General features: G+C 32.3%; 1 protein-coding gene across 1 annotated transcript in view; it reads left to right on the forward strand.

The window, feature by feature from the left end:
• Nucleotides 1-21,862, forward strand: part of slc4a4b (solute carrier family 4 member 4b) — a 41,383-nt gene that overhangs the window by 13,615 nt on the left and 5,906 nt on the right. Inside the window, exons 4-18 of the mRNA XM_042711401.1 lie at nt 1,253-1,388; nt 5,043-5,203; nt 6,158-6,337; nt 8,214-8,290; nt 10,661-10,818; nt 11,755-11,842; nt 11,935-12,089; nt 12,583-12,659; nt 13,498-13,504; nt 13,657-13,831; nt 15,758-15,891; nt 17,371-17,639; nt 18,804-18,862; nt 19,061-19,249; nt 20,899-21,012. Of these exons, the coding sequence (XP_042567335.1) occupies nt 1,253-1,388; nt 5,043-5,203; nt 6,158-6,337; nt 8,214-8,290; nt 10,661-10,818; nt 11,755-11,842; nt 11,935-12,089; nt 12,583-12,659; nt 13,498-13,504; nt 13,657-13,831; nt 15,758-15,891; nt 17,371-17,639; nt 18,804-18,862; nt 19,061-19,249; nt 20,899-21,012 (1,979 nt within the window). The remainder of the gene's footprint in view (nt 1-1,252; nt 1,389-5,042; nt 5,204-6,157; nt 6,338-8,213; nt 8,291-10,660; nt 10,819-11,754; nt 11,843-11,934; nt 12,090-12,582; nt 12,660-13,497; nt 13,505-13,656; nt 13,832-15,757; nt 15,892-17,370; nt 17,640-18,803; nt 18,863-19,060; nt 19,250-20,898; nt 21,013-21,862) is intronic.

Below are 21,862 nucleotides of genomic sequence, written 5' to 3' on the forward strand. Positions count from 1 at the left end.
CAATGCCTCTAGTTTAAGTATATGCCGCTTGTAGGAAGAAGGGTTACTTTTTAGCCCAGGTTAGGAGGCACGGAGCCAGACGTGGGTCAGAGGGATGTTCTTGTGTGTACAACCTGGCCTTATTTTCTCCAGAGGGGCCGTTTCAGGCTGCTGGGAGAAGAAAACAATCTTCTGCCTTTGGCTAGTTTAGTGTAGATTAGCTGAGTGTGCGGCAAATGTGCTAAAATGCAGAGAGAGAAAGGCAGTTCATGTTAAAAAGCCTTGAATATGTTAAAATATTCAGTGTTCAGTATAAAGCCTGGTGCCACTGCCTTGCATTTTTTTTTAAATCATTTAATATGTTTTTTTTAAACGCCATTTTATATTGTCATCATAATAGTGATTATTCATATTGTTTTAGTATTTGGTTTGTCTCTCATTTGGTTAAATGATCACTGCACTGGAGCTCATATGCAAATATCTCTATAAATGTCACGAAGTTGCTTATTAAACCTAGAAAAATCTTAAAAATCTTAATTGTTTCTTTACATTTCAACATTTCCATCTTTTCAAATTTAAAATTAAATAATTTAAATAAGTCTTAAGGAGTTCATAATGTCAAAATAGATCCAAGTACTGATTCAAGATTTTTATTCGTCACATACACGATTATATAGATAATATATAACCAGCAGTGAAATGTGAGTACTGCATTCGTTGATAAGAAAACTCTAAGAAAGTGATTTTAGTTGCTTTTATTTGATGTTACAATAGTCAAGTGGATCCATCCATCCATCTTTACCTTTAAAAGGCACTGCCTGTGCAGAAAATTGAGTCTTTGTAATGTAAAGGTGTACACTACATACAACATTGCAGTTATGAGAAACGCTGACAGACTCTTTTTTTAAAAACTAGGCTTCCTCATGCACATACATTCACATTTGAAAACTTCCCTGTGAAATTCAGATGCAGGTCAGTTCTAGCTTTCACAACACTCTCTATTTCTGTTTGTCCAGGAAATAAGTCTCACATACTGACCAGTTTTTGGGTGTAACACACTAAATAAATTTACAAGAAAGCTCATTCACGTTGATGTTACATAACACCTATGAAGGAAATAACATGTGATTTCTATTACAGTCACACCTTCAGCAGACAGAGTGCTATTGTCTTCTTGTGTGTTTCTGTTATTGTATCTGTCGTTTAATTATAATAGCTAGTATTTTTAGGTTAGCAGGCCTCTCTCACCCCTGGTTTGTTGTTTTCCCGTCAGTTACACCTGCTGCAGAGAGGATTCGCTTTATTTTGGGGGAAGATGACAGCGGCCCTCCTCCGCCGCAGCTTTTCACCGAACTCGATGAGCTTCTCTCTGTTGACGGACACGAGATGGAGTGGAAGGAAACAGCCAGGTAAAGTGTAAAAAACACCCAAAAAAACATTATAAACAGAATACTGGAAGATAAGATACCGAAGCAATCTCGATTTCAATCCGCATTTTATTCTCAGTATTGACACAAGGGGTGCTATAGTTGGGTATTAAAGTGGTTATGATATACTGTAAGATATCACATTTGCCTTGATCTTTTTGACATATAAGAGGTCTTTGTACCATTAAAACATCCTGCAATTTTAATAACTTAAAACAACCTCCTTGTTATAAACAAAGAACTCATCAAGCTCCATTTGTGGGATTTTTGTCGTCACAAAGGTGAATATATTTGCATAGGACCGCCTCCTGAGCAAGACATCAACCAATAGTTAAACATCTTCACACCAGAGGAACATATTAAAATAATAATAAAAAAATCCATACCATGATCCCTGCAATGTAAACTGTCAATCTTCCACTGTGATAGGAGATTTTTTTTTCACACATTATTCCTAAGTAGTATCAAAAATACTAATCTTGCATACTATTTAGGCCAAATATAAGCAAATTGGGATGCAAGGCTTGTCTTAATTCAGAATATCATGTTATCATGCTGCTTTTACTGTTTATATCTTTAAATTACATTTAAAGCACGTTAATACAGAATAAACTTTGCAAACTTGACAAATTCAATTTCTGCTGTAAAGCAGCCCTAAAAGACAATTGAGTCATTATTCAGCTTGAGTCAATTCAGTTTTGATTCAGTTCAGTTCAATACTAGTGTAAATTCACTAATTATGAACGAATCCGATTTGACAATAAACAGCTCTTCTGAAGAAAATTGTCATTATTCAGCTCCAGTCAGTTCAGTGTTGATTCCATTTCATTCAATAACTGTGTCAAGCAAAATGTGTCAACTATGAACAAGTTTGATTCAGCTATAAAAAAGCTCGACAGAAGACAAAACTGTCGCTGTTCAGTTTCAGTTCCCCAAAAATGATTTCCAGATTTCGGCTAACTTCAGCCAATATTTTTTTCAGCTGTTTTGTCCTCAGATGGATATGTAGGTCAGAAACGCACGCTTGAAGGGGGGAGACCTCTGCTAAAACAACAGAAGTATTCAACACTCGCGTCATTTGCCAGGTGCTCATGATTTTGGTGTGCCACTTGACTGTTCTTAGGATTTCACACACTCTTGACTGCATGCGCCGCTCACGTACGCTCTTAGATAAGCGTTTGCACTCCAGGATAAGAGTCAAGCAGAAATCCGCAACAAATAACACAAAAGCATGTGATCTAACGGAGAGGTGCATGCTTACATTGTTTCATCACTTTCAGGAATAGTACGCTCGCTCCACCTAAAAAAGACTTAACCTCATTTACTCATGCATGTTTTTTTTTGTTTGTTTGTTTGTTTGTTTTTTTTTACAAATAGCCAACATGAAAGTAGAAAATAGAGATGAAATTGTGATGACTTACTATTCTGTCTAAGTCATACTGTTGATCTTGGGCCAGTTTGGTTCAAACAGCAAGAGAGACAAAGCAAGGGGGAAAGACGTGAGAGCAAGCAGACAAAGCAAGCTTTCAAGTAGCTTTGATTTCCCAAACACACAAATGAGCTGAAGCCTTTCATCAAAAACTAAAATAATGAGTCAACACACCAACAAACACACACACACATACACAAAAAAACACCAATGTCCAAAGTTTTTTAAAAAATATATGAAAACAAACACTTGTCATTATAACATTTAGAATAAACATTTATGAGGCCACTGCCTTTTCATTATGACATTTAAACTAATATTTCACAGCTGTTTTGAGGGAAATAATAGTGTGACGTAGGACGAAAACTCACGTGGATGTTTTTTTTTTTTTCAAATAAATGTGATTCATATTTATTTGAATATATTTGAATTTATTTTATATTATTTCTTCATTTATTTAAACTAACATTTCACTTATTATTTTGAGGGAAATTGTGATTAAAAACTCACATGGATAGATTATCCTTTTTTGTTTTATTTATAGTTATTTATTTAATTATTTTTTGATTAAATGTGATTTATAATGTGAAACTGAAAACCTGTGCACATTTTATTCAAACTACGCAGACATGCAAATACATCAAATTAAAATGCAAATGCAGCATAAAATACTATATTGTGCACATAACAGTCAATAGTAGATTTTTGTGTTTAGTTCACTTCATCAAATGCTGTGGACACAAATGGTGCTCCTTTCATGCAGCGACTCTTATATACTATTTTTTTCCTTGGATTTGCATGTTCCAGATTTACATGTTAAGAGCTACATGGATCATGTTAAAATGTAACCATTTGGAAACAAAGAGCCCAGTGTGTTCACATGTGTGCATGTGTGTGGATGCACAAAGCTAGAGTCCCAGAGTCCTCATGGGTCTCCGGGTTCACCTGTGTCTCAGGTAACATATCAAATCCACAGGCCGCTGTGTGTGTGTGTGTGTGTGTATCACTTTTGTCTCAGATATCATACCCACGCTTGGCTAAACTCAGCTCAACAGCCTTTCTGCACAAGATTGCAGAGCTCTAAAGGATATCTGTGTGCTTAGATATCGTTTCTCTGAGACAGATGCTCACTCAAGCAGACATGGGTAAAGTGATAACACAGCAGCAGAGATTTAAGAAGCTTTGAATGAATCATTTTCATTCTTACAGAAATCTTTCAGCTAGTTGGCAGAAAGGCAAATATAAGGTCTTCATAAAACGTGTTATACTATGTATATGTCATTACAAGCATTAAATACATTACAAAACATTACTGTGTTGGTACCATGGTACAGAGATGGTAAAACCATGATAATCAATGTTAAAGTATTCATGTAAATCACTGTTCAAGTTTTGGGTCGGTAAGATTTTTAAATGTTTTTGAAAGAGTCTCTTCTGCTCACCAAGGCTGCATTTATTTGTTAAAAAATACAGTAAAATCAGTAATATTATGAAATATTATTAGAATTAAAAATAACTGTTTTCTATTTGAATATAGTTTAAAATGTAATTTATTCCTGTGATGCAAAGCTGAATTTTCAGCATCATTACTCCAGACTTCAGCGTCACATAATCTTTCAGAAATCATTCTAATATGCTGATTTGCTGCTCAAGAAACATGTTTTTAATTATTATCAATATTGAAAACAGTTGTGCCGTTTCATGTTTTTGTGAAAACAACATTTTTCAGGATTCTTTGATAAATAAAAAGTAAAAAAGCATTTAATTGAGATAGAAATCTTTTATAAGATTATAAATGTCTTTACTGTCACTTTTTATCAGTTCAATGCATCTTTGCTGAATAAAAATATTAATTTCTTTCAAAAAACAGTCAGAAAATCTTACTTCAAAGAATGGTACACCATAGTAGATGACCAAAATTAACATAGAAACATGGCTTTACCATAGAACATGCCAAAAACGTGTTCAACCGCACCATGGTAAAACTGTGGTATTATAATGATGCGTGCCCAAAATACATGGTATTATGATGCTAATTGTTCAAAAGAGGTGATATTCCCATTGTACACATCAGAAAACATGACATTACCATGGTACATGCCCCAAAAACATGGTATTTTTAAAAAAGTTAACTAAAGTCATTTTAGTGCTTTAAATATTGTTCAGTTGCTGTCAGTACGTTTATGTGTTGTGTGTGTGTTTCTCAGATGGATAAAGTTTGAGGAGAAGGTGGAGAAGGGTGGAGAACGGTGGAGTAAACCTCATGTAGCCACTCTGTCTCTTCACTCGCTCTTCCAGCTGAAAAACTGCATCGAGAAAGGAACCATCAAGCTGGACATGGAGGCCAACTCACTTCAGCAGATCGTCGGTAAAACCACATTTCAGCATGTGATCCAGCGCTCTTAGAAATAAAGGTTCTTCAAGAAACATTTATGGCTGTATAGGGTTCTTTAGAGGTTAAAAAAAAATATTCAAACCAGGTCTTAAAAAAATTACAATTACATACATTACATATTTTTAACACACTACACATGCAAGTTTTCAGTCAAGCAAGCTAACTAATCGAGAGAAAAAAATATTATTTAATTTTAATATAGTTTTTATTTAATATTATAGGGAATCGGTTATTTCAGGTTGTTCATATAAATGAAATAGTCCCATAAAAATGAAAAAAGATTAATTGGCATTTTATATCATCTTTCTTGAAGTGAAATTATTAACGATAAACTTTTTTTTCAATATTTGTAGTAATTTGTATTTATTTTTCTATAATTTGTTATTTTTATTTAAACTCAATTATGTGAATTAGAGTGTTTTCTACTGTTTTTTTCTTGTATTTATGATTTTTTTTAGTGTAAAGTAAATTTGCAAACCAAAAGGAAAAAAGAATAATTGGCGTTTTATGTATTTTATCGTTGTAGTGAATCATTTTAATAATTTGTTATTATTTTTCTAATTTTAATTATTTTTAATTTAACTCACTTATATAATTTTTTCCTACTGTTTTTTATGTTTTTTTTTTTTTTTTTTTACTGAAATATAAATGTGCAAAAAAGAAGAATTGGCATTTTATGTTTTCTTTCATGTAGCAACATTCTTAGTTAAGTGCTACAATTATTTTTATTTTATTATTTTATTTTTAAGCTTTAATAACATTTCATTGTGTCCCCTTCCATTTATTCCTATTTATTTAACATTCCATTTTTTTCCCATCATTTGGTCTTAAATTTACTTTCATAAAATCTGCATTAAACCGGAAACCATCAGAAACCCTTCTTAAAGCACCAGTAGTGTCCTGATGAGATATGTCTCTGTCTTTCAGAAATCATCACTGACAGTCAGATTGAGAGCGGGCAGCTGAAGGCCGATCTGAAGGAGATGGTCATGTACACTTTGCTGCGGAAACATCGCCACCAGACCAAGAAGTCCAACCTGCGTTCGCTGGCAGACATCGGCAAAAGCGTGTCGAGTGCAAGTCGTCTGTTCAGCAGCCAGGAGAACGGTAACACAGCTGCCACATTAACTCTCTCTCTTACACTCTATCGCTTTCCACATCTCTCCTCTCGCTATCATCCATCCATCAGCAGCGTCTCTCGCTCGGTTTACAAGAGGTTGCATTCACAGCAGATGTCTTGTGGGTAAAATAACAAGCAGAGTTGCACATTGCAAAATTGGCAATACTTTAATGTTTCAAATTCACAAGTGATCAAATGTGCTGATGAGATGCAGTTGTTTTTGATATTTTCACAGCAGTCAAACCTCAAACCCTCCCAGGAAGAAACCATTAGAAACCTCCAGACATGTTACAGTGCTGAAGTACCAATCTAATCATTTTTCACTCAGTTTTAGGGAGTAACCAACCAAACTAGCTAACTTAAATTCAGCATGAAATCAAAACTGAGCCTTTTTTCTTTGTTAATACACTTGGTCTTATTGTGATTCATTTGTTCACATTATTTAAAGAACAACATGTTTGTTATCATAATCTTTCATCAAAAACTTCATCAAGGCCTTTTGTTTTTAGTCCCTCCCCCAGCTGCCATATAGAGACACATTTCACCATCAGATTCATTCTGTATTCTGCATGTTTTACATGAAAAACATCTCATTATAAAAGAGAAATGCGTCTTGTTTTGACTTTAATGTTGAAGAACTAGAAACTAGTTCTAGAAATGATACCTGAATGTTAAGAACTGTAGCGTGACAATAGAGCTGATGTTTTCATAATATTGTAGCTTTTTCTAGAAACAAGGTATTTGTTGTAATGCCACTAAATGGCTGTTTTTAATGTACTGCACATGCAAGTTTACAGTCAAGCAAGCAGAGGGAATAATCAAATGCTCTCTTGTGCAAACGCATGGCATTTAAATTTTTTTTAGGGAATTGTTGTGGATTTTTTTTATATAAATGAACCACTCTTATAAAAAGTAAGAAGATTCATTGGCATTTTACATCTTGTTTCTTGTAGCCAAATTCTTAGTTAAATGATAACATTTATTTTTATTTTATTTATTTATTTATTTATTTATTTAAAAAAATATATAAAAACAATTTTTTTGATCATTTTTCATCATTTTAAATGATTTTAATTAAATTCAGATATTTAACATATTCAACTATTTAAGTTAAATTCAAATTGAACTATTTATTAATATTCATGATATTGTTTTTAAATTTTCATGATTTTTTTTTCAGTGTATAAATATATTATTTTAAATATATATAGCTTACATTCAAAGCAGCTTCCCCAACACTGCTTTCTCCTGTTTCAGAAATATTCTGTTCTCTCACAAGATTTTGTTGTCTTCTTTTCAAACTGTGCTTGGCTTTCCTAAATGATGTCTATTTACATTTTTATTTAATGCTCCAATTGAATTCTGAACCAGCTCTCTGAACCATATTTGTACTGGATTTCTCTGCTCTAATGCTTTCTTTTCTCTCTTCCCTGTCTCTCGTCTTGATTGGCATGCATGCGCTCTGTCTTCCTGTCTTTCTGTGTATGTGCGTGAAGCGCGCAGTCCTCTCGATCACTCTGTGCCTTGCTTTGCCAACTTTGATCCCGACGAGCAAATTCAGATGCAGAGAAGCAACAGCATGGGACTTCTCTGTAAGTCTGTAGCTGAAGATTCAGACTGATCCATGCTAGATTTGCTCCTCTGTTAGTCTACAGATGGAGAACTATCCTGTAGTCAAGAGCAGCTCTAGTCGACTGTAAATCTGCAGATAAAGACAGAAATTAATCATTTCGTATGTGCACAATAACTAAAGTTACTAAATGAATCTGTTGAGATGTAGATGTTTCTGTATTTTCCACAAAGTGTTTTAGCATTTGAGCAGCTGATCAGTGTTTGACATTTGACCTTGTGTGACCTCTGCAGGTAGTCCAACCACGGCCCATCGTAACCTGACCTCCAACAGCCTGAACGATCTCTCAGACAAACCTGAGAAAGACCAGGTACTGTGAAGTGTGTTCCTGTGCGAATGTAAGTGTGTGAACAGTTTTGCCACATGTGGAAGTATTATTGGGCCAATAATATATATATATATATATATATATATATATATATATATATATATATATATATATATATATAATATATATATATGATATACATATTACTGATATACTTAAAATTAAATAATTACCTAATTAATTTAAGTTATGAATTAATTAGGTGTTGAACTGTCACTCAGAAATTTCAGAAATATTTACAAAAAATCTGCAAGCCAAACATTGAATTAAACATTCATTTTTTTCAGTGTATACAGACATTTTACTTTTGAGTTTTTATATAAATCCTATTATTCTCAGTGGTTATTCTCATAGATTTTTTAAATGCTTTATTTTTTTATTTAAATCAGCAAATACTACCATGATATTTTATTTCTATGTATTTTTTCATTATTTTTAATTAAACTAAATTATGTAAATTTGAGTGTTTTCCACTATATTTTGGTATTTAGCCTTCAAACTGCTTTTATAATATATTATATATAATATTTTAAATAATAACACCTATAATAATGATATTTTAATTAATATATATTATAATAAATTAAACTTAAATACATAAATTTAAAATTAAAAAATTAAAATATACATGCTTCGTAATTCATTAATATAATAATGCTTATTTATTTAAAATATTAACAATTATTCTTATTATTATTTTAATTGAACTAATATTAAATTATTCAAAATTTCTAAAAAAAACCAAATTCTTATGCTAAATTGCTTATTAGAATCATTGGCAAATGTGCTTAATTTCAATGAAAGTAATGTCTTAAAGGTTTTAAAATAGGCTTAATTTTCTTGACAGTTTTGTGGTTTTTTGTAGTGATATATGAGCCAGGTGTGTTTTTATCAGGTTTTGTGTGATTCTCCCACCAAGCGTTTATTCCAGACACGATTGATGCCTGTTTCTCTGGTGGGAAGTTTGGTTAGGAAGGCTTCATCCCTGGGTGTGACATCTCTAGGATGGGAATGAGTGCAAAAGGACAAAACCTCTTTTTCAAACACAGTAGCACACAATTGAAACTCAGTGGCTGTCTTTCACACGAGGACAAAACTGAGCCGCTGTCGTCAGTTGTGTCAATATTTGTGGATTAGCAGGAGAGCCTTGTCAGTCGCACAGAGCTCTTGTTGTGTATAATTCACGCTACTGCAGTAATTATACTGATAATCTCAAATCTGTCAGACCACAAACATTACACACACACACACACACACACACACACACACACACACACACACACATACACACACACACACACACACACACACACACACAAGGCCTCTTTTGTGTCTGTGTGTGTTCAGGCTCATCCCAGTGTTTATCATTAATGAAATGCTTTTGTTTATGCTAGTTGTAAGTTGTTTCTTTCCATGCTGCTTGAATCTTATCAGACTTACTTTTATATTCCACTGAAATATGACCTCATAAATATGATCTCGTAAAGAAACTTTTGATAAATGCTTTATTAAATCGTTGTTCTTGGTTGTAGCTTTTTCTGTTTTTATAGTGTTTATGTGAAAGAAATAGACAGTAGATTTGAATATGGGTTAGAGGATATGATACATAGTGAACAACTTTATGTTTTCATTGTAAATGTGTTACTTTATATATGCTTTCAATTTATACAAAATGATTTATTTTCTGTGGTAACTGACTTCATGCAACAGAAATATTACTGCATGCTTTAAAATTAAGAGTCTGGAAAGTGCTGTTATTGTTAAATAAAAGATTAAAAAATAATTTTTATTATTTGATATAAAGCTGAGATAAGGTAAATATAAATATTAGATGAAAAGCGTAAACAAAAATTGAATTAAAATGTAAAAACAACATAAGTTGAAGTATTATATTACTAAAATTAAAACTGTAATTAAAATAAAGTAGAAATATAAATATTTGAGAGAAACAAAAACTAATAAAAAATATCCAATACACATAAAAAAAGAAACCTGAAAATATTAAAACAAAACATAATTCAAAATTTTAATACATGAATATTTAGTATTTTTGAAATATTTAAATATTAATAAATTTATTATATATATTTATATATATTATATATATTTATATAACAGCCTACAGTTACTCTACTATATTAAATATTTCAATTTGTTTATTCCGATGATTTGTTTATCTTTTTATAGCTGTTGTGTCATTGTTTTATAGCATTTACATTTAGTCTTTTAGCAGATTCTTTTGTCCAAAGTGATTTAACAATGAGTAACATCACAAGCAATTTATTGTCCTGTTATTAACCAAGTTAATTTAGTGAAAAATCTCTGTCTTTTTCTTATGGTTTCTCTTTCTAGTTGAATAATAAGTTCATGAAGAAGGTTCCTCGGGATGCAGAGGCGTCAAACGTGCTGGTCGGCGAGGTGGACTTTCTGGACTCTCCCTTCGTGGCGTTTGTGCGTCTACAGCAGTCCGTCATGTTAGGAGGACTCACCGAGGTTCCTGTTCCCACACGGTAACATGCTCACTCTCATTAAAGGAATAGTTCACCCAAAAATTTAAATTTACAGAAAAGCACTCTTACCCTCATGCCATCCAAGATGTAGATGGGTTTTTGTTTCTTCATCAGATTTGGAGGAATATAGCATTCCATCACTTTCTCACCAATGGATCCTCTGCAGTGAATGGGTGCCGTCAGAATGAGAGACCAAACAGCTGATAAAAACATCACAATAATCCACAAGTAATCCACACCACTCCAGTCCATCAGTTAACGTCTTGTTAAGTAAAAAGCTGTGTGTTTGTAAGAAACAAATCCTTCATTAGGAAGCTTTTAACTTCAAACCATCACTTCTGTCCAAAACATAGTCCATAATCCATAACAATGCTTCCTCCAGGGAAAAAGTCCATCTCCTGTTGTCCTCTCACATCAAAATACTCTGACATAGTTGTATTTGCAACTGTTTTGGACTGTTTTTGCCTTGTAAATGGTGCTTGATCCTTTGCATATTTCTCTCTTGATTCAGATGAGACGACTTTTTCAATAGAGAAAGCAATATTATCAGTCGATGACGTGTATTTTAGCAGGAAGCAATGTTTTGAAGTTAAAAACACTTTAATGATTGATTTGTTTCTTACAAACACGCGGCTTTTAAACTTTTTTTAATTGATGGACTGGAGCGGTGTGGATTATTGTGATGTTTTTATCAGCTGTTTGGACTCTCATTCTGACGGCACCCATTCACTGCAGAGGATCCACTGGTGAGAAAGTGATGTGATGCTAATTTATCCAAATCTGATGAAAAACAAAAAAAACTCATCTACATCTTCAATGGCCTGAGCGTCAGTACATTTTCAGTAAATTATAATTTTTGGGTGAACTATTCCTTTAAAGCTGTTCAACTCATAAATCCATTACTATAGTAATAACAGTATCTATTTGTATTTGTAGCTTCCTTTTTATTCTGCTGGGGCCCAAAGGAAAGGCCAAATCATACCATGAGATCGGACGTGCCATCGCCACGCTCATGTCTGATGAGGTGTGATTATTTGCATGCTAACAGTGTTTAGTGTTCCTCTGGTGACATTGGCTGAACTGTGGCCTAACGCTGTGTGCTTTCGGCTCCTGCAGGTGTTTCATGACATAGCTTATAAAGCAAAAGGCCGCGGTGACCTGCTGGCAGGCATTGATGAGTTCCTGGATGAAGTCATTGTGCTTCCTCCAGGAGAATGGGACCCTGATATCAGGATTGAACCTCCTAAATCCATCCCGTCTGCAGAGAAACGGTACTTACATTACACCACCGCCCTGCAGTGTATGTGCTGAATGAAATCCAATACTTGCTTGTTACTAATTTTAAAGCTCTGGATCCAAAAATAGTGTCTGTTTTGCTTGAGCATGTCAGTCTTTCTCACAAAATAGGATGCATTTTGTGACATTTTTGCTTTTGACAACCATTTGTAAGGTGAAGAAGTCTTGTTTTATCCCTTAATCAGCAGAAAAACTGATACAGAGACATGATTCCTGTCTGAATCTGAGCCAGATTACAATTCTTTGTTCAATTTCAGGATTTTCACATCAATAAATGGTTCTGAAGAAATTATTTTATGCCTAATTCTGATTTCCACTTCATTGCAATACATACAGTACTTCATTTTGTCATTAAAACCAAAACATTTGACTGCTTTTGTTTTGTTGATTTTTTAAATCAGCGCCATCAAATTAGATCATATTAAAAGAAAAAACAATCAAACTTAGTTGATTTGTGTGTGTTTTTAGTAAAAACTTTATTGCTGGAGGGGAAGGTCTTCAGATGAACGGCGGAGCTCCTCATGATGGGAGGCCAACACGCTTCGGCATTAACCAAAATTTACCGGAAGAACATTAAATTAACAAGCAAAAATACATGTGAGTACTTACAGTAGTTTAACAATTAGCACAACTTAGTTTACTACAATTAGCAGTTTAAATAATTTTATGTATACACGTGGGATTGGAAAGATTTTGTAATTTACCTCATATAACTCAAATAAGTTTCCTCCGAAAAAAGAATACTCCATTTTCTCTCTGTACTACCAGTGCATTTATTTGCCAAAAATTAGTAAAAACTTTAAATTGTCAAAATATCGTTAAACTGTTTTTCTGTTTGAATATAGTTCTAAACTGTAATTTTATTCCTGTGATCAAAGCTGAATTTTCAGCATCATTACTCTAGTCTGTGTCACATGATTTCAAAAATTTTTCTAATATACTGATTTGGGGGTGCTCAAAAACATGTTTTGTCCACACAATTCTTCTAAAAATATAAACCACTATAAATAAACCAACATAAACATCAAAAAAGAATTCACCTTAAACATTAAAAAATTCAATAAAATAATTAACCAAATTAATAAATACTTTTGATCCATTTAATATGATTTTGCTGAATAAAAGATTGTATTTTGAACGATTGTATGGAAAGCCCATTTCCACCACTAAATACAAAATAAAAAAAAGGCAATTGCTACTTTTTATCTCACAATTCTGACATTTTTTTTTTTCTCCGAATTGTTTGATAAAAACTCGGAATTCTGACTTTTTTCTCGGATTCTGAGAAATAAAGTCAATTCTTTCTTCCAACTTTGACATTATATCTTGCAATTGCGTGTTATAAAGTTAGAATTGTGAGATATGAACTCGCAATTCCTGCAGAAGAAAAGTCAGTAAGAAAGTTGCAGTTACCTTGTTTTACCTTAAATTAGTGGCAGAAATGGGCTTCCATGATGATTGTGTAGGAAAAAAACAAATGTTTTTTTTTTGGTTACCTGCCAAAACATTTTTCAGTAAGAAAACAATCTCTTTCTCTCTTAGGTTTTGCGGCGGCCTCGTTCTGGACGTCAAGAGGAAGCTCCCGTTTTACGCGAGCGACTTTTATGACGCTCTCAACATTCAGTCTCTGTCTGCCATCCTGTTCATTTACCTGGGAACCGTCACAAATGCCATCACCTTCGGGGGGCTGCTGGGAGACGCCACTGACAACATGCAGGTTTGATGCTTCAAGTCTTTTTGAGTTTGTACTGAACTAGTGTCAGACCGTTTGGCTCAGCTAGGATTCTTCAGGAGCTCCTGAAAATAAAATTTGGCTGACATTGTGTTTACGGCTCCGGGGATTTGAAAGCCACAGATAGCTACTTGATTATTAAACATGTCACGTCAAATATATGTCATGTGTCTCCTAGATCAGCTGTTTGGAAACATGTACATGTTGCATGTTGGGATTTGATCCGTGCTATACTGAGAGGGACTTTTCTTTGAACAACTGTGTGTATAAATAGTGTCAGGATTGTGTGTTGTGCTTTCAGACATGTGCAGTGACTGAGAGTTTGCGCATATATTTAGCAGTGCATGAATATGGCGCAGGCTAAGGAGGATCAGCTATAAATATCCTCAGATTACACACGAGTACACACACACACACACACTAACACACACATGAAATCACTTCGGAAAAATCCCTCTAAGGGAATCCTTCTCATGACCTCTGGCCTTTACCTACAAAGCCTGCCTCAGATATTAAAGCTTCAGGTGAAGGTTGCAAGTTGGTGATTTTTTTATTTATGTTATTCTTGTCTTGTGTTTAAAAAACATTAAAGATGAAAATATGTAAATAAATTGAACATGTAAACACAAATGCACAACAATTATATATGCTGTGATAACTTTACCAAAACTATCAAGCCTTGAGTTTTGGTAAAGTCGAGAAATGGTAAAAAATATTGTAAAATCATTACCATTTATTAGTTAGACCTATTGTGTGTATGAAACAGTACAGAGAGTACAATTCATTATTAATTCAATAATTAATAATGAATTAATCAAATGATAACAAGCAATTACTTTAAGTATTATTATTATTATTATTATTTACTGTTTAGATAAATTATTATTATTTATGTCCTATTTAAATATATCATTTCAATGAATTATTGCATTAATAATAAACAATAAAAAGTTTAATAATAAAAATAAAATAATAATAATAATGGCAATAAAATATAATAGATTATTATTATTATTTACTTTTAAATGCATTATTATTACTATTTATTATTATTATTATTATTATTATTATTAGATTATTATTATTATTTACTTTTAAATGCATTATTATTACTATTATTATTATTATGAATATTCTAAATTAATACAATAAATTAATGAATACAATAAACACATTAATAATAATCAAAATTAATAAATTTCCCATCCATTTGTAGGCTGTTTATCAGCATGTTCACTAAATGAATAAAAATTAAATGTATTAAAATAAAACAACAGTATAATAATAATAATAATAATTAATTAATTGCTATTTATTATATAATTTACATGTGTTATTATTATTAATTATAATATTAAGTCAATTATTATTATTGTTTATATTACTTCTATTAATAATAATAATAGTAATAATGCATTATACCATTAAAAAAGTCAGTAAAAATAGGGCCCAATGTACTGTGTTAATATGAAGGGATTTTCCATATTAATTGTTTTACAGGTTTTTCACTCGTGATTTTAATTATACATCGTATTGTGTTGTGTTTGAGGCTCAAAGGAAATATCCATAAACTTAACAGAAAATGTCTTTTCCATCGATTTTCTTACTGTATGTGAGTTACACACTTAAGTTTAACAGTTAGAGGTTTGTTCATATCACTAACCCATAATATGAGCAAATGGAACAGTGATGCTTACTTGAGAAAACTCCAGGCATTTGTGTTGGAAACAGGCATTTGTCTGAATAAGCGCTTTAAGATCTGACTGTCAGGCAGAAATGTGCTCGTCAAGAAGCAGCTGCCGTCACATATGGGCTCAAATCTGATAAGAGTTCCCGCTTTAGTGCCTTCAAATACACTACCTTTGCTTTAGTTTTTCCGCTTGACATCTGTGTTTTTGTCTTTCTGTGCAGGGTGTGTTGGAGAGTTTTGTCGGGACGGCGTTGGCTGGTGCTGTATTCTGTCTGTTTGCGGGTCAACCTCTGACTATCCTGAGCAGCACGGGACCCGTCCTCGTCTTTGAGCGACTGCTCTTTAACTTCAGCAAGTGGGTGTCATGTACACACAGATACATACAAAAGCATGGCACATAAGTTCAGAATACAACAGCAAGCTATCAGCGGGATGATTTTGTTAGAAGTATTTGTTAGACAAAATGTGATATGTGGTGAAATATAAAATGTGTAATATATATATACATATATATATATATATATATATATATATATATATATATATATACATTACACATTTTATATTTATTAAGTGTTAATAGCTGGTGAAGGAAGTCTATGTGATGTGTCATATGTAGTTTGACCAAAACAAGCAGCATTCCCAGGAACTCTTGTAGTTGTGTGCCATCAGAAGCACAATATGTTCTGAGTTATCTGGAATCAAGATGCATCTTATTGTTGTCCCGTTTCCTCCAAGGTCTCATCTGTGTGTGTGTGTGTGTGTGTGCATGAATACATTTCTCTCTCTCTCTCTCTCTCTCTCTCTCTGTCTTTGAGGTTTCAAGTTTCTGTGTTTATGTTCCATTATGAATAATTGAGTCAGATTTCATGTCTGCTTCTGCTAGTGTGTATCAGTTCAGCTTCGCTGAGGGTTTCCATCTAAAGCGCTGAGTCTAGAATGGATGTAATATACATGTAATATATTAGATGAATCAGATCTAACATGCTAACACAATTAGTACTTTCTAATCAATAAAGACTGGATTCATTCTGTAACACAAGGAGCATAAGAAAAATGTCTTTTGGAAATTATAACAATAAACTGTATAGGACCATAAATAATATAATATAGTTATTATATAATAATATAATATAGTTAAATGTCTCCGCTGTAGCAATGGCCAAAAATACATTGTTTAGGTCAAAATGATAGATTTTTCTTTTATGCCAAAAGTCATTAGGGGGTATATTTTGGTAGCATATAAATGTGTAGGTCCAAAATGGCCAATTTTTTCTTTTATGCCCAAAATCATTAGGTTATTAATTAAAGATAATCTTCCATGAAGATATTTTGTAAATTTCCTACTGTAAATATATTAAAACTTAATTTTTGATTAGTAATATGCTTGGCTAAGAACTTCATTTGGACAAATTTAAAGGCGATTTTCTCAATAAAAATTAACCATGTTTTTTTGGTCCATGGTCACAAATCGTAATGACATTTAAACTCTGATGAATCAAAACTAAAACCATATTATCATAAATATCTGTCGTGCTACATATTAAACCTCTTGCATAATAAAAAATGTCTAGGGTCACATATTATTGATTTCAGTAGAGCATTGTATTATGGGTATTATCTGTGGTACATGTTAAATGTTTTGAGTAAAAAAAAAAAAGGGCATCCAGGTAATCTATGCAAAAAGAAAATTTGCATACTCAGTATGCATACTGTTTGCAACTTTGTTTCAAAACCAGTGGATAGTATGACATTTCAAACCTATTTTCCCTATCTTGTCATGGGTTGATTGCTTCGTGGGTAACGGTGATGTGTGTTTCTCTGATTGGTTCAGGGATAATCAGTTCGACTATCTGGAGTTCCGGCTGTGGATCGGTCTGTGGTCTGCTTTCTTGTGTCTGGTCCTGGTCGCCACAGACGCCAGTTTCCTGGTGCAGTACTTCACCCGCTTCACAGAGGAAGGGTTTTCTGCTCTCATCAGCTTCATCTTCATCTACGACGCCTTTAAGAAAATGCTCAAACTGGCTCACTATCATCCAATCAACACAGACTTTAACATGGACCTGGTCACGCAGTACGGATGCCACTGCAGTCCTCCAGACGGTGAGACGATGACTGAGTGAAGAAGACAGTCAGATAGAAAAGTGTTTGTGCCAAAAATAATCAGTTTTATATAATCTTGTACATTTTTATTCATGTTATTATTATTAATATATTAAAATTATAATACTATATTAACATTATTGCTTGTATTCAGAGAAAATATCTTAATATTTTAAAAAAAAATTGTCGCGACAAGTTATTTTGTTTGAATGTCTTACATTTTCTTTCAATTATGCACATGATTTTGATATTCTTATTAGAAAACAACATAATACTCATAAAGAAAATGTTTTGTGTTTGATTTCTGGTTATTTAATGTTGCATTTAACACTGCAACATACAGTAGAGTTTTCTGATGTGCTTTTCTTCGTTAGGCGCTTTTAATCGGAGACTGGTACATTTTCAGTTATTCAGTTATTTTAATTTGTATACATGCTATTTATATATTTATTTTTGTTTTTCTATTTTTGTAATAATAGTAATATAGTAACATAAATACTTGTTTTCAGAGAAATATATATCAGAGAAAAATATCAAAATATATATTTTTTTTTTACTGACTACAAACAAATACTTACTTTAAAAAATTTACAACATATAATAAAAAATATATAATTCACATTTTTTATTATTATTATACGTGCTATGTTTTCTTTCTTTCTTTTTTCTTTCTTATCTGTCTTAATTTGTTTATTTATTTTTATAAATATAATAACATACTAATAGTAATATATCAACATTAAGAATTGTTTTAGAGATAATATTATGTTTTAAAAAATTAACGCCATTGACAAATTGTTACTTTGTTTAAATATTTAACATTTTGTAATTCAAATCGTATAGTTCACATTTTTATAATTAATACACATGCTATTTATTTATTTAAATAAATGTATTAATATACTAATAGTAATATATTAACATTAATACTTTCAGAGAAAATGTTGTGATATTTAAAAGTTTTTTTTGTTTTTTCTTTTTACCCAAATGACAAATTGTTACTTTGAATTTTTTACATTTTCTTTCAGTTTTGCACACGACTTGTATATTCTAATTAGAAAACAGAACATAATAGTGATCAAGAAAAGGAGTGAGTGAGAAGCTGATATTCAACATCAGGTTAAATATAAAACTAAACTCATGTTTTGTGTCTTTGATTCAAAGGCAACATGTCAGCTCTGTACATGGAGAAAATGGAGGCCCTGATGAACAGCACAGGACAGGTAGATGCTCTGTGTGTTTGTGTTGACCATTATTCAATTATTAAGATACCCACAATGCATCAGTACACTCAGATAAATTAAAAACTGACATTTTTGACAAGTTACTGCACATATACAACACATATGATCTTTAAAAAAGACTAAAACGTTTTTTATTGATATGAATGAGGATAATTGTTCATGTTTCTGTTTGTGCAGCAACATCTGAACGCGACCTGGGCGTCTTTGACGCGCTCTGAGTGTTTGGAGTGGGGCGGTCAGCTGGTGGGCTCGGCGTGTGAATACGTCCCTGATATCACACTGATGTCCTTCATCCTGTTCTTCGGGACATACACCTGCTCCATGGGTCTGAAGAAGTTCAAAACCAGCCGATTTTTCCCAACTACGGTACACAAACACACACACACACACACACACACACACACACACACACGGTCATCCTCACTCATTAATGAGGATCTTAACTGGCTTATGCTATACTCAAGAGAATATTCATCCTCACAGGACTTGGACACTGTGCCCACACTCACTCACTCACACACACACACACACACACACACACACACACTCACTCACACATGTTGGTATATGTGGTTTACGGGGACTCTCCATAGGCGTAATGGTTTTTATTCTGTACAAACACACACACATTTTCTATTGCCCTACCCCAACCCTACAGCTAACCCTAACACCACACAGGAAACTTTGTGCATTTTTGGATTTTCAAAAAAACCAAAAACTCATTCTGAATGATTTATAAGCGTTTTGAATTCCGGGGACACTGAAAATGTCCTCATAAATCACCCTCCTCATTGTAACACACTCACACACACATGTCACACCCACACATGTCATTATACAAATTTGTGTCCTCATAACACAACACCACATAAACACGCTCACACACACACACACACACACACACACACACACACACACACACACACACACACACACACACAAACACACACACACACACACACACACACACACACACACACACACACACACAGACAGACTTTAAGCTTCAATCTGAAACTCATTGCTTCTGAATTAAAGTGTCTTTTGGTTTGGCAGCTGTAATTGAAAATCCGTCCAAAAATGCAGTAGCGTATTACCAATCTGCACTCATTAAAACATCATAAATCTCCATTAATCTCCACTAATTAGAGATTACAGATTTAAAGATTATTGTTTTCACTTTCATTTCTAGTGGTGATGTATTTGTTTTTGATTTTGATTGTTGAATATTGCATTTAACAGCAAAACATACAGTTTACTAATGAGCTTTTCTTTATTAGGCATTTTTGATTTATACATTTTTACATCCTCTTTTTTTTATATACATGAAAAATGCATCTATCCTGTATGACATTTTTTTTACATACATTTTAGTTGTTATAACTGTTTTGTTATAAATCATATTAATCACATTTTATTTGATTTTATTTTTCCATTTTTCTTTTTTTTCTTTTTGATTGTATATCTTATATGCACATTATTCAAGTAAAATGTTTTTATTTTGATTGTAAGTGAACTACAAAAAAATAAAAAGATGGAAAAAGTAAAAGAGATGGTGACTGCATCTAAAAAATTTCACTTTCTCTTTATGCATTTATATTATAAATTATAGCAATTAAATCTTTAAAAAAAATATTGATTCAAATATTTTGTTTGATTTGTGATTGAGTATTGCATTAACAACTAACTAATGTTTTTTTTCGTGCAAATTTGTACATTTTGTTATAGCTCTTTTGTTATAAATCATATAATTCCCATTTTGTATAATTACTATACATGCTGTTTATTTATGTAATTATTTTATTAATATAATAATAGTAATACATTAACATTAATAATTGTTTTCCAAGAAAATATCTTCATATTTAAAAGTAAATTTTTTATTTTAGTTGAGAAACCTAATAGAAATAATAAAATAAACATAAAATGTTGATGCTGTGTTATTTGTTCATAATCTGAACAATTTGAACTGTTAATGTGAATTCATATGCTGAATGATTTTTTATATTTCGCAGGTCCGCAAACTGATCAGTGATTTTGCCATTATTCTGGCCATTTTGATCTTCTGTGGTGTGGACGCGCTGGTCGGTGTGGATACACCCAAACTAATAGTGCCAAGTGAATTCAAGGTGTGTATGTGTGTGTTGAGTGGGTTTAATGTCTTTGTGAGGGAACATCTATGTTACAGTAATCCTTTAATAGCACCATATTATAACTTCAAACCACTCACTGAAGTCTGACACTTGAAACCTCTAATACGTGTGTGTGTGTGTGTGTGTGTGTGTGTGTGTGTGTGTGTCACAAACAGACACAACTGTACGTCCAGTGAGAATCCAGTGCTTGTATTGTTAAAGCAAAATCTGTATTGGCACAAGTTGAATCAATATAACTTTCATTATTAATGCTAACAAACCATCATAGATGATATAATATATAACAGATCAATAGATCATTTCGTTTCAAATGTAATTATGATGCTCATATTTCTGTTTGAATGTAGATAAACTACATAATGTGTATAAATTTATATAATGTTTGCTGATGAAAGTTATTATTAAGTGCCACTCTTGTCATGCTAAAAAAAGTTGAATTTACACAGTAAATATATATATAACATTGTATTAAATTAAATATTGTATACTGCGTATTTATTCATTTGAATATATAAATAAATATAAAGATATTTAAAAAAAAATATATTTAAATACTTAACATAAATATATGTAAAATGCATATATGTACAGTCAAACAAAAAATGATTCAGACACCAGATATAATTTTTTATATTTTTTGTTTACTAGTGGGTGCAAGACACTATAGTTTATTTATGTAAATGAGGATAGCAAAATAAAGTAAACTGTGACATATTATACCCAAAAATTCTTCAGACAGTGGACTACCAGTAAAACTGCTAAAAATTTGGGAACAAAATTTATTCAGACACTTTAACTTGACCATGTTTTGCTTAATTGTTATCTG

This window comes from Cyprinus carpio, chromosome A21 (genome assembly GCF_018340385.1).
Source record: "Cyprinus carpio isolate SPL01 chromosome A21, ASM1834038v1, whole genome shotgun sequence".
NCBI lineage: Eukaryota > Metazoa > Chordata > Actinopteri > Cypriniformes > Cyprinidae > Cyprinus > Cyprinus carpio.